General features: G+C 51.3%; 4 protein-coding genes across 4 annotated transcripts; 2 read left to right on the plus strand and 2 right to left on the minus strand.

Annotated features, from left to right (window-relative positions):
- Positions 1 to 1427: 1427 nt before the first annotated feature.
- LAJ45_03129 (uncharacterized protein) lies at positions 1428 to 3843 on the plus strand (the record flags this gene model as incomplete). Its single annotated transcript, XM_046112718.1, has 8 exons — positions 1428 to 1829; positions 1893 to 1968; positions 2027 to 2036; positions 2094 to 2314; positions 2389 to 2487; positions 2546 to 3148; positions 3201 to 3295; positions 3649 to 3843. The coding sequence occupies 8 exons, from the start codon at positions 1428 to 1430 to the stop codon at positions 3841 to 3843; spliced, it is 1701 nt and encodes a 566-aa protein (XP_045974207.1).
- Positions 3844 to 5213: 1370 nt separating this feature from the next.
- On the minus strand, positions 5214 to 8880 carry LAJ45_03130 (uncharacterized protein; the record flags this gene model as incomplete). Its single annotated transcript, XM_046112719.1, has 5 exons — positions 5214 to 5316; positions 5388 to 5467; positions 5541 to 6825; positions 6927 to 8085; positions 8502 to 8880. 5 exons carry the CDS (start codon positions 8878 to 8880, stop codon positions 5214 to 5216), a joined length of 3006 nt encoding a protein of 1001 aa, XP_045974208.1.
- Positions 8881 to 10767: 1887 nt separating this feature from the next.
- Positions 10768 to 12272, minus strand: LAJ45_03131 (uncharacterized protein; the record flags this gene model as incomplete). The annotated part of the gene is made up of 6 exons (XM_046112720.1): positions 10768 to 10948; positions 11007 to 11640; positions 11697 to 11874; positions 11930 to 12092; positions 12156 to 12158; positions 12208 to 12272. The coding sequence occupies 6 exons, from the start codon at positions 12270 to 12272 to the stop codon at positions 10768 to 10770; spliced, it is 1224 nt and encodes a 407-aa protein (XP_045974209.1).
- A 179-nt stretch (positions 12273 to 12451) lies between these two features.
- Positions 12452 to 14072, plus strand: LAJ45_03132 (uncharacterized protein; the record flags this gene model as incomplete). The annotated part of the gene is made up of 3 exons (XM_046112721.1): positions 12452 to 12505; positions 12587 to 13862; positions 13945 to 14072. The coding sequence occupies 3 exons, from the start codon at positions 12452 to 12454 to the stop codon at positions 14070 to 14072; spliced, it is 1458 nt and encodes a 485-aa protein (XP_045974210.1).
- Positions 14073 to 14982: the final 910 nt, after the last annotated feature.

Consider the following 14982-nt stretch of genomic DNA (forward strand, 5'->3'; position numbering starts at 1 on the left):
TGGGTCGTAAATCATCGTACGGGGGCGGCGTAGCAACGGGTTTCGACACCTCCCGCCCCATCATGACTACCACCCAGCAACCATAATTGACCCTTTGGAGAGCTGTTTTTTTTGTATAGTTGTTCAATAGTAGCTAAATAAAGATAATTGGACATTTAATATCTTGTATACCAACCCCTTGCCTTTATAACAGCTCTATTCTCCTAGGCATGCTCTCAACTAGCTACCAAATCTCTAGAGAATAAATCATCATGTAACAGTTCCCAGCAATGAATTAGACCTTCCTCCACGAGGGGCTTCAATACTTAAGGTGATCTAGTATCATATCCCAAATGGGGGTAGTGTTGATGGTAAAGCTTCTTGAGATGTACTCAAACATGTTCAATGCGATTTAAGTCAGGGGAATAGGCAAGCTAGTCCTCCAGAACATCTACCCCACACTCCTCCAACCGCTGAGTTATAAGGGTTGTGGTGTATACCTTTACAAACTTAATAGTTGTAAGAGCACGGGGTAGGTACACTGTCTCTGGGCGCCATCGGTGGTTGTGGAAAAAATTTGTGGTCAGACATTGCAGTCAGGCGTTGCGGCGTTGCGACCCCACGCCGTACGATCATTTACGACATGGCGCTGTACATGCATATTTATATTCTGTGCTTCTTATAGCCTTCTCTTTCTTGGCCTTCTCCGTTATTCGCCCGGAAACTGTATAGGATTCTAGCAGTTATTTTTGATGGGTCAGGTATATTTGGCACGGGAGTCGAATTTGGCGAAAGAGCGGTGCTATACGTTCATGTACTTATGTATACCACGCACTAGCTACACTTACTATATAAGTACCCTATGTAGTCTCGTACCTAGACCTATTTTGATTTGACTCCATAAAGTGTGACTTGGAACGAGACTGTGAGTACACGTGCATGTCCTATATGATGTATTGCAGAGGAAAATTGTGTTAAGGGCGAACCTGAGTCGATTCGCTCTATGCGCGACTACGAGTGATTTATTGTGACCGGAGAGATTCTATGAATACAGGCATACGCATAGGTACATAGTTGCCCCAGAACTAGACTAAGCTCTTAGAACTAAAGCGCGGGGTTACATGACCTACATATAGTGAATCATATGTGCGTATATGTAATCTGATTAATACTCTGAACAGTGTGGCAGGGTAGGGTTTGGGTACAAAGCTGCCAAGATTAGTAAGTCAATTTATCCTCCACGTGCCTCTAGCTGTCGCGTTTCAACTCACAATGCTGTTCGTGCTTGTCTATCAATAGATAACAGAATCATTTAGCGAGCTTTCACGTCGCACCAAAGAATATCGGGCTCTATTTCCCGGGCCTCGTACATTGGCACAGTTGGTTGGAAAGCCCATCTTCCGTCTACCGTGACGTAAAGCTTGTTTTATACGCGATCACAAAGCCCCATGCCTGTGGTACCACTTCCGAATATCATCAAGAACACCACGCAGGCTGCAGCAGGAATGATTGGACACCTTGGGCCCCGTCAGACTTCTTCTAGGGGATCTGGAGGAGTTGGAGGTGGTGCTGGCGGGGCTGGAGGACCCGGAGGAGCTGGAGCTGGAGGAGGGGGAAGTGGAGGCGGGGCTGGTGGGGGAGCTGGTGGTGGAGTGCCTTTGAATGGAGCTCTAGCTTCTTCTCCGGTGAATATGGCTCCTCCAACTCAGCGTACCAACTCGCTCAGAAATGATAGAGAGGGTAGCAGGCGTGGTCAAGTTCCAGTAATCTCTCAGCCACCGGCCGAGGAGAGATATGTCGTTTACATACGCCTTCCATTCGAAAGGAATGGGTTCGTGGATCCGCCACAGGTGGGTATCAATATGTCATGTACGCCGAGAATTATGGTACAAACGTACTGATTGTTGAAATAGGTTGATTGGAATGATGCAAAAGAGAGGTACTTGTGGAAGGTTCTTTCGAGAGCTGGTCGTAGCATGGATATTGATTGTACGTTTCCCCTCTCTCAAGTTCTTGGAATTTATCTATGGCTAATATGACAGTCCAGGGAATGAACTGTGAGCTCACTAGTAATCCAGATTGGAGCGGAATGGGGCGTACTAATGTTGTAACAGAGCAACAGACCTTCAAGTATCTCGAGAATTCCTACTTCAGCAGGCAGCATGGCTTTATGAACGGGAGCTCTCGCAGATTCAAGCTCAAATGAGAAGGGCAGGGACATCTGCTCTGAATACCAATATTGCCAATATTGCTAGTAGCTCCCCATATTCGCGACCGCAATCTCCGGCTGTGATGGGAGGAGCCCCGATGGCTAGAACTGGTACAGCTGGTACAGGTAAGTTTATACCACTTCTCAATAGCCATCGGAGTTATCTCAAAATGGCCGTTGATAGGGAGCCTTGTCTATAGAGCCCAGAACTCACTCATCTCTTTCAGTGCGCTCTATTCCGGTTGTTACTCCCCGACTCACACCTGCCCTTCCAGCAACTCCGACCAATACGAATAGACGTAAGGATTCTAGCCAATATGAATACATGTAGATAGCAGAGTCCTAACGTTTCCGTAGCTTCTGCACAGCCAATGTCACGAACCGGCTCGTCTACGACTACTCGTGGCAGTGCACAGCCTCCGTCAATTAGTCACCGGTTCTCAAATCATGTTCCTCCTGATCCATCACCCAGTCGTTCCCCAGAACACCCGTCATCTGCATCCGAAGATTATACGGAGTCTTCTACAGCATCAGCATCGTCTGATGATGATGACGATGGTGGAAACCGACTCTTTCGGAGGCTTCCGTCGTTTCTCAATAAAAAGGGCTCCCGTGAGAGCTCTGATGAGGATGATGGCGATGAAGAACCGGCATTTTTGCCATTTTCACCTGGCGAAAAGCCCGCTGCAGGCACTGATGACCAAATGACAGGCACCGTGACACTAAGGCGACGAACCTCTGGGGCTGGTACAATAAAGGGGAAGGAATCCGTTAGGCCCAGCTCTCGAACTGGTGTTGACCCGTCGTCGGAGTTTCAGGGTACAGTTAGAGCTAGAAGGTCAAGAATACAGCAGCCTCTAGCACCCATGGGAAGTCCTAGACGATTGCCGGTAGATAGCACAGGTTTATCCACTGGACCAAATTCTCCTAGTATGGGAAGCAGTTTTAGTGATCTCTCTGGTACGTACGCCAATCATTTGGTAGTCCTATTTTTTTTACTAATTGTCCCTAGACGCGAGCGTTACACAATCGGCAATGGAGGAAGCGTATTTAAGCACTATGCAAGCTGGCGGCATGGCAAGCAGGATGTCCAATCTCAGTCAGGCGGTGAGGAGTCGTTACTTCCATCCCAACTGAATTTTCTACGTCTTTTTTCTTTCCTCTTGACACTTACGATGCATGCTATTTGTATTTCCGTTTTTTTGTTCCTTTTCTTTTTGGCGTTGTGGTCTTGAAGAGGACTCAATACCTGATTTTCGGCTTGCGTTGCTTGTTCATTTGGGTGTTTTAATGATCATACTCGCTTTGTTTGGTTCTTTATATATTCACAGGCATGACTGAGATCAATTTATTTGACTTGTAGAAAAGATGAGATAACTGAGATCAAAACTGCCTGCACTTCTATTATTGAGTTTTCGAACGACAACATTACGGCTCGGCAAACGCTAATGAAACAAAAGCAGGGAAACACGCCCCCGTTGCTGCCTCTGCAGGGTCTAGACAAGGCTTTCCCCGATCCTGATCCTGACAGTGCCCTGCAGCCGGAAAAGAAAGACGACCAGGAACCAGGCAGCCCAGAAAGTACCGGCTCATTCTTCTCGTGTCACCAAGAGTTCGAGCCCGAAGGACCCAAGGGCCCAGAAGAACCTTTATGAATGGGGGAAGAGCTGATCGTGGAAAATTAAATGGGGTGGTCCGGTGTTCCCAACTGGTTGTATTTACATGACGAGCTGTATAAAAGATAGATCGATTGCTACGGATATGTACTTCTTATTTGAGTACATATATATAGAAGAAAAACATATTTCGTACTCACTATAGTTCTTAGTCATAGATCACCATCTTCACAACACACTAAAATACTAGTAAACTTCACAGTCACTACATATATACATAACACGGGCCTTAGAAGTTTTAGCGGAAGGTTCTTTGTTTTTAGATCATAGTTTTTCCTCTACCTATTAGTGCTGCACATATTACCTGTCCATGGTCTTAGTTCTATCCACTACCGTCCCCAACGACCATTTCATTAAACAAAAAAAACAAAAAAACAAAAAAAACAACGACCATTTCGGTCCGAAACCATACCGAGTGATACCTCATGACGGAACCATATATGCGAACTTGTGTCAATAGAAGAATCCAACCGAACAAATATCAACCAGTAAATAGGGAGAAAAGAAATATGGAAGAAAAAAAAAGAATGCGCCGTAAGGGACTCGAACCCTTCCCAGTTGCTGTCATAGTGTAATGGAAGGCAACTATGATACCCCTTCACCAACGGTGCTGATGTCATGTTACAATTTTTAGTGTTTATTAGCCAAAGTGTATCTACATACCTTGCAGTAACCAATATCAACAACAATCAACGCTGCCGCTACGGAGAAATAAGTAGTAGTAAGGGGGAATACAGATGATCAAAGAGTACGTAATAATAATAATAATAGCGGTAGTAGGGGTAGTGATAAATGGTACAGCCCGACAAGACGAGCGGGAAGGGCAATTGAAATTGACAAAAAACAAAGACGCAAGAGAGGTTCTGCCCCTCTACGTGAGAAAGTATTAACGCGCCATCTCGAATTCTCCCTTCTTTCTTTCTTTCTTTCTTTCTCTCCGTAAGATAAGCGGCCACCGCATATTTTCTCCATGGTTTCTATTAATTGAGAAACCAATTACGGAAAAACAAAAGAAAAGAAAAAATAGGAGGAAACCACAACTAAAAGGCCTGGCCGCCGCATAAAGATATGAGAAAAAATAAATAACTCATAAAAAAGAAGAAAAAGAAGAAAAAAGCGAAATAAAGCAAAGAGAAAGAAAAAAAGGTTTTGCATACCATATCCCAACCCCCAAAAGGCCCTACTACACACTAAAAACTTGATCCAATAGTTTGATATAGAGACAACAAAGTAAACGTGATCGTGAAGGTACAAAAGTTACAAACGCCTAGGAAAAGAATAGGGAAAACAAATTAACGCCAGGAATTATAGCAGCATAATACAACTAACTAACTAATTAAGAAACCCGCTCAGATGTAGTCGTCGCAATTGATGCCCATGTGCTGCAGTGTCTGCACCTGGGTCCTGCTGATGGTGACGTCTTCAAAGTTGGGAGGCAGTTGCTGTCTTGCTCTGATTAGTTGTGACGCTGTTAGTAATGAGGCCGTGGTGTAGATGGTGCGGGGAGAAGAGGGGTGATTTACTTGAGGTAGTCGTATTTAATATTTCTCGCCTTATCTTTAAGCTGGACATTCGACCGGCCGCTGAATTCAGCAACGTTCATCTACAGCACACACAGGTCAGTGGTCCCATCGTCCACAAAAACTCTCACCCCACCTATCCCACTGGCGACTTACATCTCTGATCTCCGCCCATTTACAACCCCTTTCCCCAATTATCCGAATCAAGAGTGCCGTCTGTTTCCGTCCCCAAGGCTGTCTTTTCCTAATCAGGCGCGCTGGCTTCGATTGCCTCGCAAGATCCTTCTTGATTATTCTCTCAACCCTCTGGTTGAGCGCCGCACGCCTCTCCTCGTTGTTGACGGACTCATCTTCATCGTCGATCTCTTCCACTTCATCCTCCGCTTCCTCCTCGTCATCATACTCCTCGTCCTCGCTGTTATGCTCGTCCACATCCGACTTCTCACCTGCACCCGACAATTTCCTGGATGCCTCCGTGCCCCCGGAAGCTCTTGAGCCCTTGGAATTCCTGGAACCCTTCATTGGCGCGATCTTACGCGGCTTGGCACCGTTCTGCAGCTCTGCGGCCTTTGCGGAGGAGGTTGATGTTCTTGGAGCGGCGGAGGCAGCGGGCGCTTTATCAGCGGCAGCGCTCGAAGGACCGATGTCTGGCAGCCCCTTCCTGCTCCTCTTCGTCCTCTCTTCGTCCTCTTTCCTCGAGTCCACCTGGTACATGTCTGCATCCTCATCCTGTTCCTCCTGGTCCTCGGTTTCAAATGCGGGCCTGCTTTCTTCCACCTCTTCGGGAATGACCTCTCTTTCTTTGCCCTTTTGGAGCTGCTGTCGCTTCGCGGGCGCTCCGTGGCTGCCGTCGTCGATCTGGGAGACGCGGGTTGCGCCTTCTTGGGGGTCGATGAACCGCTTTCGCTTCATGAGACGAGATTGCTGTGGAGGAGGAAGAGTCGAGGCCACTGACTTATCATTTTCCTTATTCTTCATTTCCTTTCCCTTCTTGATAGCGGTCATCCACCGTACAGGATTGCTTACATCGCCTTCATCATCCAGCGGCTGAGCATTTTCCATTGGTTCAGCGGATTCCACCGGTTGGGAAGCTTCTACCTCTTTAATCGCCGCTTGCTTGGGTGCTTCTGCCTGTTTAGAGGCCGCAACCTCCCCGGCGGCTTCCGGCTGCTTGGAAGGCCCCGCTTCTCCAGCAGTTTTCTCTGGTGCGTTTTTCAGGCACTTTAAGAATTTCATTTGTTCCATGGTCATCACCTCCGCATCCTTGGAGCCCAGCGAGGTCGCCACTCTCGGCGTGCCTCTGACAAACGGCACTGTTTCCGGGGCGGGCATTGTCTTACGTCTCTTCAGGTCCCTCATCTGTGCTGCGTTGATAGCGACCGATGTCGACTCCAGCCTTCCGCGGCCTTGCTGCTCTTTCCTGAGCTTATACGATTCAAAGCTGTTAAGGGGAGGGCGGGGGGTGGTTGTTAGCATGGAGTGAAATTAAACGCATTGCCAAGGAAGGGGTGCAGGAAGCAGGAATGCAAATCTTAAACTAACCTCTCAAAATCAGCGGCCACTGCAGGCGCAGTCGAAGCAACTGCTTCGGGCTCAGCTTCGGGCAGCTTCTGCGAAACACGCGCTGAGCGGGGTTTTACGGGTGTACCATCTGGTAATGTCTCTGGGATCTCACGATCATCTAGAAAATCTCTTTCCCTATCATCCCCGAACTGCGGGTTCCTTGCGTTCTCAACCAAGTCCTCGACGCTCCTGCCGGCGCGTGACTTTTCAAGCTCGGAAAAGCGGATCTTGATGTAGCTCGAGATCCTCTTGACAAAGTCGTCCCACGGGAACAGGTCCATCAGCATAGCAACGTCTAGTGGGTCGTCATCATACGGTTTCTGGGCAAAGGCGGATCTAATCTTCATCGCCCTTTCAAGAACTCGTGTTTCCCAGTTGTCGACATCCTCCATCTCTGTCCAGCGCTTGACGGCCGTGTCACCATCGAAAAATATGAGCTTCAGCCACATATCAGGGTTGAAGCCATCCATATCCTGGTTGTTCACTAGCGCCAAAACCAAGTACTGTGTCCTGAGGTCCAAGGCAGCCTGGAAGTTGACGTTACGGACAACATCGCCAAACTGCACCGGGAAATCCCTCTCGATCTGCTTCAGCTTCTCGAAAGCGCTCTCGCCAGACCCCTGGCTGGTGTATGCAACGTCCGCCAAAATGGAGAGATTAGAGGCATGGAGGAGCGGGCGGAAACTCTCGTCGCCGCCCAAAGCACTCTCGACTTGGCGTACAGAGATGTAGTCAGAAGTTCCGTAGGCCATCTTGGATGCAGCAAAGTTCTGCTCGTATGTCCGGAGACGCTTGGATGCGCTTGAGCCCGGAACGAGGAGAAGCCGTCTCAGGTCTCTTGAAGGGGGTTTCAGGATGAGCAGGTCCAATATCTTCTTGCTGTGCGCGTCCAAGTGCGGGAACATCTCAAGCATGAGGCCCACATCGAGTTCCTCAATCTCTATCTGCGTATTGGATAGATCTGGTTCTGGTGTTGAGAAAAACTCTGAGACGGAGATGGATGAGACGGTATCGTCGCGAGGGAGGAGGTTGGGGGGTGGCTCATATCTTGATGGGTTTGGTGGTGGTGAATCGGGCTCTTGCTCTTGCTTCTCCGCCTCAGTGTCGGACCCGCTGCATTGGGGGACAAGCGAGAGGGCTGATGAGGAGCTTGTTAGCCAGCTGTATATACGGTGTATTCTCTCCTCGACCGCTGCGGGAGACTGTGACATTGTTCAGGAGCGATGGAGGAAGACGGTACATGCGGGGGGGCGGAGAATCATATATATGTAGCAAACATGACGCGGCAAGGTGCAGGAGCGAAGGGGGTGGGGTGCTTTTAGGAAGAGAGGAGGAGGAGGGGGATACATCATGTAGTATAACGTGTAGTGCAGAAGATGGCAGGAGGTTTAATGCAATGCAGTCATTCAAGACGGAAGCTATGACCATGAGAGGTGGCACAAAGCTCAATCACGTACTACATGCACGCACACACCCCGCCATCTATCCATCCATCCATCCATTGGGCTGGCAGGATGAGAGGACATCTCACAAATTAATTAGAAAGTCACTTACACAGTCTTCCGCGCTGCTGCTGCTGCTGCTGTTGCACTTGCTGCTGATGCTGCTGATGCTGCTGCTTAGCATACCTAGCACTCCTACGCACCATCACCAACTCCTCCATATCCTTCTCCTCTTCCCCCCGCCGCTGCTGCTGACTATTGCGCCCCCGCCTCCCGTGCGCCTCCTCCCCCTCCCCCTCCTCCTCCTCCTCCTCTCCCCCCTGCTGCCGCACCTGCCGCACCGGTATCGGCTGCCCACTCCTAAACTGCGTCTTTCCCGCAACAACAGGCCCCGGCGACGCTGAGCGGTGTCGTGGGCCGCCTCCGCCGCCGCCGCCACGGTTCCTGCTCGGCGGCTGGGAGGTATTGCGTGCTACGCGCCGCGACTTCATGCTGGGTTTTGCCATGCGGTGGTTGTGCTGTATGTACTAGTTGTGCTCGTGGTGGTTGGTGGTGGTGGTGGTGGATGGGGTGCGAGTGATTGGTGATGCGTCGCTGTGGTGTGGTGTTGTTGTTTTTGACTTGGTGCTAGTAGTGCTTGCGCTTCTTGTGCGACGGGGCGGGGGAGAGAGGGGGTTAGGGGGGGGCTGGGGTTTGGTTGCTTGGTTTGATTGGGGGTGGTTGTTTTAGGGTTGTGCTTGTGCTTCTGTATAATGTTGGTGATGATGGAGAGGAAGAGCTGGACGTGGATGAGATAGATGGATGTAAACACGACACTGGCGATGACACGATGCCCGATTAGCTGTCCCGAGTGTCCAGCTTGCACAATTGATCAACACGTACACACGCGCCGTGGAGAACTTCACGATGGAGAGAACAAACAAAGCGCAACAACGCGCACGACGTAACCCTAGGGTTAGCTAGGGTTAGCTAGGGTTAATTAGGGTTATCTGGGTTGCCATCACAACCCTAGGGTTAGGGGTCAATAACAACACGAAAGTGGTTGAAACCGCAACGGTGGAGGTGAGACTTTCTCTGTTTCTGAAGATCATGGCCCAAGGCCGACAAATAGTAACTACAGCTGGCCATGCGCAGCCTCTCGCTATAGAAATAATATTGCTCATAACAATATACGTTCCCAGCCGTTGACAAAAAAAAAAAAAAAAACTTCCTAATAAAAAGCGTATTTACTAAGTGACGTTTTTGACAATTGACACTTCGAAATTGAGAAACGCGCAAGCCGGAAGAACAGTATGATACATACATGTAACTATGTATCTCCTAGGTGTAGGTATTTGGTATACTTACAACGTATTTCACAGCCTGCTGGCAAGCGACCCCACCCCAAAAATTACACTTGTGGATGCCGCTTTGGGAGTGGCGAAGTGCCAATTGTCGGAATTGATGGTTGGTAAATATCTATGCTGTTCGTGCAATTGAATAATCCAACATTCGGAACTCCTGATTATCCCAATAATCCGCCAAGAAAACAATCACCTTTGGAGGTAATTATTCCCACACAACACAGATATCCCGAGAGCTAACGTTATCCGGACATGTAGATTATCCACCTATTTTTGAGTATTATGATTATCACTTCCGCTACCTGATAATCCAGTCTGTCCAATAACCCGAAGAAATAATCTAAGGTTGTCCGGACGGGCCCGAAGTCTCGCTATCTGATCCGATGAACGGTGTATAATGGTATTGTGATTGAGTATGTCTCTCATCATCCTCGATGATGAGAGTTACTAATATACAGTGACTAATCATACTTGTCTTTTACAAGAGGACAGAATTTGTTCCATGACAGAAGCTGTTTGCAGTGGTAGATATTGGACGGTCATGAGCTATCACTCACGAGAAGGAGCTAGTACGGATACGGTTAGTGCCGGTCGTTTCTACAGTTGGCCGGTTGGGTTGGGGATTGGTACATGCGGTTTGTTTGGTTGGCTGGAGTTAATAGGTTCTTCGGAGTTGATTGGTTGGGGTTTGTAGTAGAGTAGTGCTCTGCCTGCAGACCTGAGTACTTAGGAGGGGAATTGTTTTTCGGTAGGTATAGGCTACTAATCGAGATACCTTTACTGCATATATAGTACTTAGTACCAAAAGAACCACCTCCATCAACTTAAAAGCCCCACTTTTATTTGTAGACCTGTACAGAAAGAAAACGAAAAAGAAAAAAAAAAGTTAATTCTATAAACCCTATATTAAACAAAGAATCAATTCCAATTATGCCCCCATAACGCCCACCGCCCTATTACGCCAGCCATTACACCCCCAATTGCAATTAAGCCCCACACATATAGCCAGCTAACCCAGTCAGTCGGCCAGTTAGCTCAGCAGCTCTCGTCAATCCATATCCTGATAGTCCGGTCCAGGCCGCAGCTGGCCACAATATTCTCCGTGGGATGGGCCGCAACACCGAGAACGACGTCGTCATGGCCGATTAGGATCTGCACCACGTCCTTGCTCTGCACATCCCACAGATACACGTCCGAGTCCTCCGAGCCCGCGATCCTACCCGTCACCGTCAGCACAACCCGCCAAAGCCAAGAAGGAAGGGAACGGAACATACACAAAGCTCCCCCCACCGCCCACCACAAACGCCGGCGTAATACTATACTTCTCATTCCTATGGCCCATATACGTCTTCAGACACTTGCCCCTATGATAATCCCACAGCCTCACACAACTATCCAGCGTCCCCGCCACCAAATACTTCCCATTCGGGCTAAACCTCACCCCCATGACCGGGGCATTATCCTCCTCCACAATCGTCCTCAAACACTGCCCCGTGCTCACATCCCACACGCGTATCAGCCCATCGTGCGAGCAGCTGACAATCAGCGTGCCATCGCGATTAAAGTGCACGCCGCTCACGGGGTCGCTGTGCGCGGGCAGCGTCTTCATGCAGCGCCCGGAGCGGATGTCCCACAGCCGCACGGCCTCGTCGTACGACCCGCTCGCGACAATGTTGCCGCGCGGCGAGAACGACACAGAGTAGATTGCGTTGTGGTGGCCGCGCAGGAGCTTGATGGATTTGCAGGCCTGCACGTCCCAGAGGCGGATGGTCTTGTCGTCGCTGCCGGAGACGAGGGTGAGGGAGTCCGGAGACCAGTCGAGGTCGGAGATGCCGGCGAGGTGCCCGTGGAAGGTTTGTTCGTATTTGCCGGTTTTGGCGTGCCAGATCTTGAGTGTCTTGTCGGCGGCTGTTGGGGGGTGTTAGTTGCTGTGGCGGGGGGTAGGAGGGGGGGAGGGGGCGTACAGCTGCTGGCGAGCCATTTGCCGTCGGGGGAGAACTTGATGGCGGAGACGGCGAGGGTGTGGCCGGTTAGAGTGTAGCTGGCTTCGTATTCGGGGCGGCGGGCACGGGGGGGGAGTCGGCGCGTTCGGGGCGAGGGGCGGAGGAGCTGTCGATGTCCATTGTGTGTTGAGGGGGTCTGCTGTGGTGCTGTGGTGCTGTGGTGCTGGTGATGGTGGAATTAGTGGGAATACTACTGTAGTGAATGGATCTGGCGTTGTCGCCAAGGGAATGCTTATGCAGGCCAAGAAGCTGAGGCTCTGCTTGTTGTAGAGACGGGCAGGGGCAGGGAAGAACTCGGAGGGAGTGTTTGGGGAGAGAGAGCTGTAGTGCTTAGTGAGCTGTAGATGCTGAATTGAACTGAATTGAACTATCAGATACACATCTGAAGAGAAACTGCCCCGATCAGAAGAGTCTACATACATACTACTTAGTCAAGTCCCGCGGTGTCATCCTGATGCAGCTGTTTGTTTACCTCAGCTCAGACCCCGGCCAAGCTCTTAAATATTCACCTTCCTCTTCCTCCCCGGGTCCTTCCATCTGATCTCTCAGCCAGTGCCATCGACATCATCTACGCCAACTACATTATCTACAACCTCACTTCAACTTCACCTTCTACCTCACCACCACCAGCTACAGACATCTCACTCGGCCATATATATACTCACATACCCATCCACATACTCACATATCCCACACACACCCACAGCATATCTGCAATGGCCCAAACAACAGACGACACCGTGCGGGTGTTCTCCATGAACTGCTGGGGTGTAAGCACTCCAATCCCCCCCCTCCCCCCCCCCCCCCCCACATACCTCCATATATACCCCACAGCTAACACATCTCCCTAGCTCAAATACATCGCCAAGCACCGCACCGCCCGCCTCCACGAGATCTCCCTCCGCATCGCCCGCGCCGCCCCCACGCACGACATCGTCGCCCTCCAAGAATTCTGGGTGCACGCCGACTACCTCAACCTCCGCGCGCAAACCCGCTCCCTCCTCCCTTACGGCAAATTCTACTTCTCAGGCGCCCTCGGCGGCGGGCTCGTGATCCTATCCAAGTTCCCCATCGAGTCCAGCTCCATGCACGCCTACCCGCTCAACGGGCGGCCCACGGCCTTCTGGCGCGGCGACTGGTACGTCGGCAAGGGCGTCGCCAGCGCAGCCATCCGCCACCCCTCGGGCCGCCTCATCGAGGTCTTCAACACGCACCTGCACGCCCCCTACGAGGTCAACGACACCTACCTGTGCCACCGCACCGCGCAGGCCTGGGAGATCGCCAAACTCCTTCGCGGCGCCGCGCTCCGCGGCTCCATCGTCATTGGCGCGGGCGACTTCAACATGGTCCCCTCCTCGCTCGCCCACCGCCTCATCACCACGCACGGCCTCGTCGCAGACTCCTGGCTGTCAATGTACCCCGACACCCCCGCCGTCTCGCCCCCGGGCTCAACCGCAAAGTCAAACATAGAGAACCTCGGCATCACCTGCGACTCGGCACTCAACACATGGCGCATGCCCGGCCCCGTCCTCCCGTCCCCAGAGACCTACGACAACCACAACGCAAAGCGCCTCGACTACGTCTTCCACAGCCCCGCCACGTCGTGCGTCCGCGACGTGACCGTGGGAATGACAGAGCCCATGAGCATGCCCTCGCAGACGGGCGGAAAGGGCGGCGCCGGCGGCTACGCCAGTCTCTCCGACCACTTCTCGGTGGAGGTACACCTCTCCCTCACGCCCAACCCCGCGCAGCAAGCCGCGCTGGCCGCCGCCCGCGCGCCCGCAAAAGTGCCCGAGGCCATGCTCGTCGACGTTGCCGGCGAGGCGCGGGCCGGCGAGGCACGGCTGGCGGGGCAGGTCGGCGAGGTGGAGTATGAGCGCTGTCTCCCCGTCGGCATCATCGACGAGGTGCAGGCGCTGATCCGCGGCTACACGCGGAGGGAGGAGGGGGAGTATTTTTGGCGCATTGCGCATTTTTGGGCGAGCGTGCCGGTGCTGGTGGGGTGCCATGTGGCCGTGTGGTGGAGCCCGCATAATGCCGTTGCGTTTGCGCTGATGGTGGTGGCGTGGGTGGTGGCCGTGACGGGGACGCTGGATGGGCTGATTGGGTTTTTATTTATGGGGAGTGGTGAGCTTGTCCTTTCTGTGTTGTTTTTTTGGGGGTTGATGGTGGGGGTGAAGGGTGGTGGCTAACGTGTTGGGTGCTGTAGAGTTGAGGGCGCTCAGGGAGTTTGAGGAGGAGATGCGCATGTACCGACTACTCGCGGTGGAGGACGCCGGGAAGGGCAGCGGCAGCGGCAGCGGGGGTGAGAATGGTGCGGGTCAGTTGCTCCTCTGATCATCGCTGGCTTAACTTGCTGTTGTGTGTGGGGTTTTTAAATTTGTAGCTGATTTTTTTTTTTTGGCGGGGGCCCGTTTTTGGTTTGGTTATAGAATGAATATGATATTATATATCCGTCCCGTTTTTTTATTTTATTGCGTTTCGTTTCTTTTTCTGGAGGTGGAGGTGGAGATGGGGGTGAGGTGGAGATGGAGGTGGAGGGGAGGCGGACGGGAAGGAGGGAGGAGGGGGGAAGCAGGGTGCAATAGTGGAGGTTGTTTTGTATGGGTTTAATATATGCAGGGTTTTCTTTTCTTGTTTTTTTTTCTTTTTCATTTTCTTTTTATTACTGCTATACTACTGCAGAGTAGCTACATACTTTTACATCCAGACGATCATTGACATGTAGCTTATAGTACCGGAAATGCGTAGAACTGATACCGCATCAGGGAATTGCAAGAGTGTGCTATTTATCTTGACGGGTGTTATCATTGCCGAATAGTGGTTTCACCCACTGTGGTACTATAGCTTGGTGCTGGGTGAGTATTGGGCTTTCATCCGATCGTGAGGAAAAAACCTTCCAGAACAAATCATGTATTCGCCGATCGGAAACCGCAACCCCGCTACCAGGTACAGCAACAGTGACAGGCCCCTCTAAAGTACTCTATCTAGCTACATGTATGTCCCGAAGTACCGACAAGGGACCAGGGTACACATCCCAGCCCTTCGTCTTGGTCGGTCGGGGGTGGGGGGGGGGGCTGTGAATCCGAGTGACGGGCCATGATGCCTCCTGTAATTCAGGGGAGGTAAGGGGGGGGCGAAGAAAGAAGGGGAAGTGGGGGGGGGGGAGACGAAACACACCACAGAGATTCTTAATATTGCTTTCTCCGGCGGGCGGCTCAAACCCCGGTCAGTCAGTTACGGGATT

This window comes from Morchella importuna (genome assembly GCF_003444635.1).
Source record: "Morchella importuna strain M04M26 chromosome Unknown Morimp01GS006, whole genome shotgun sequence".
Classification (NCBI taxonomy): Eukaryota; Fungi; Ascomycota; class Pezizomycetes; order Pezizales; family Morchellaceae; genus Morchella; species Morchella importuna.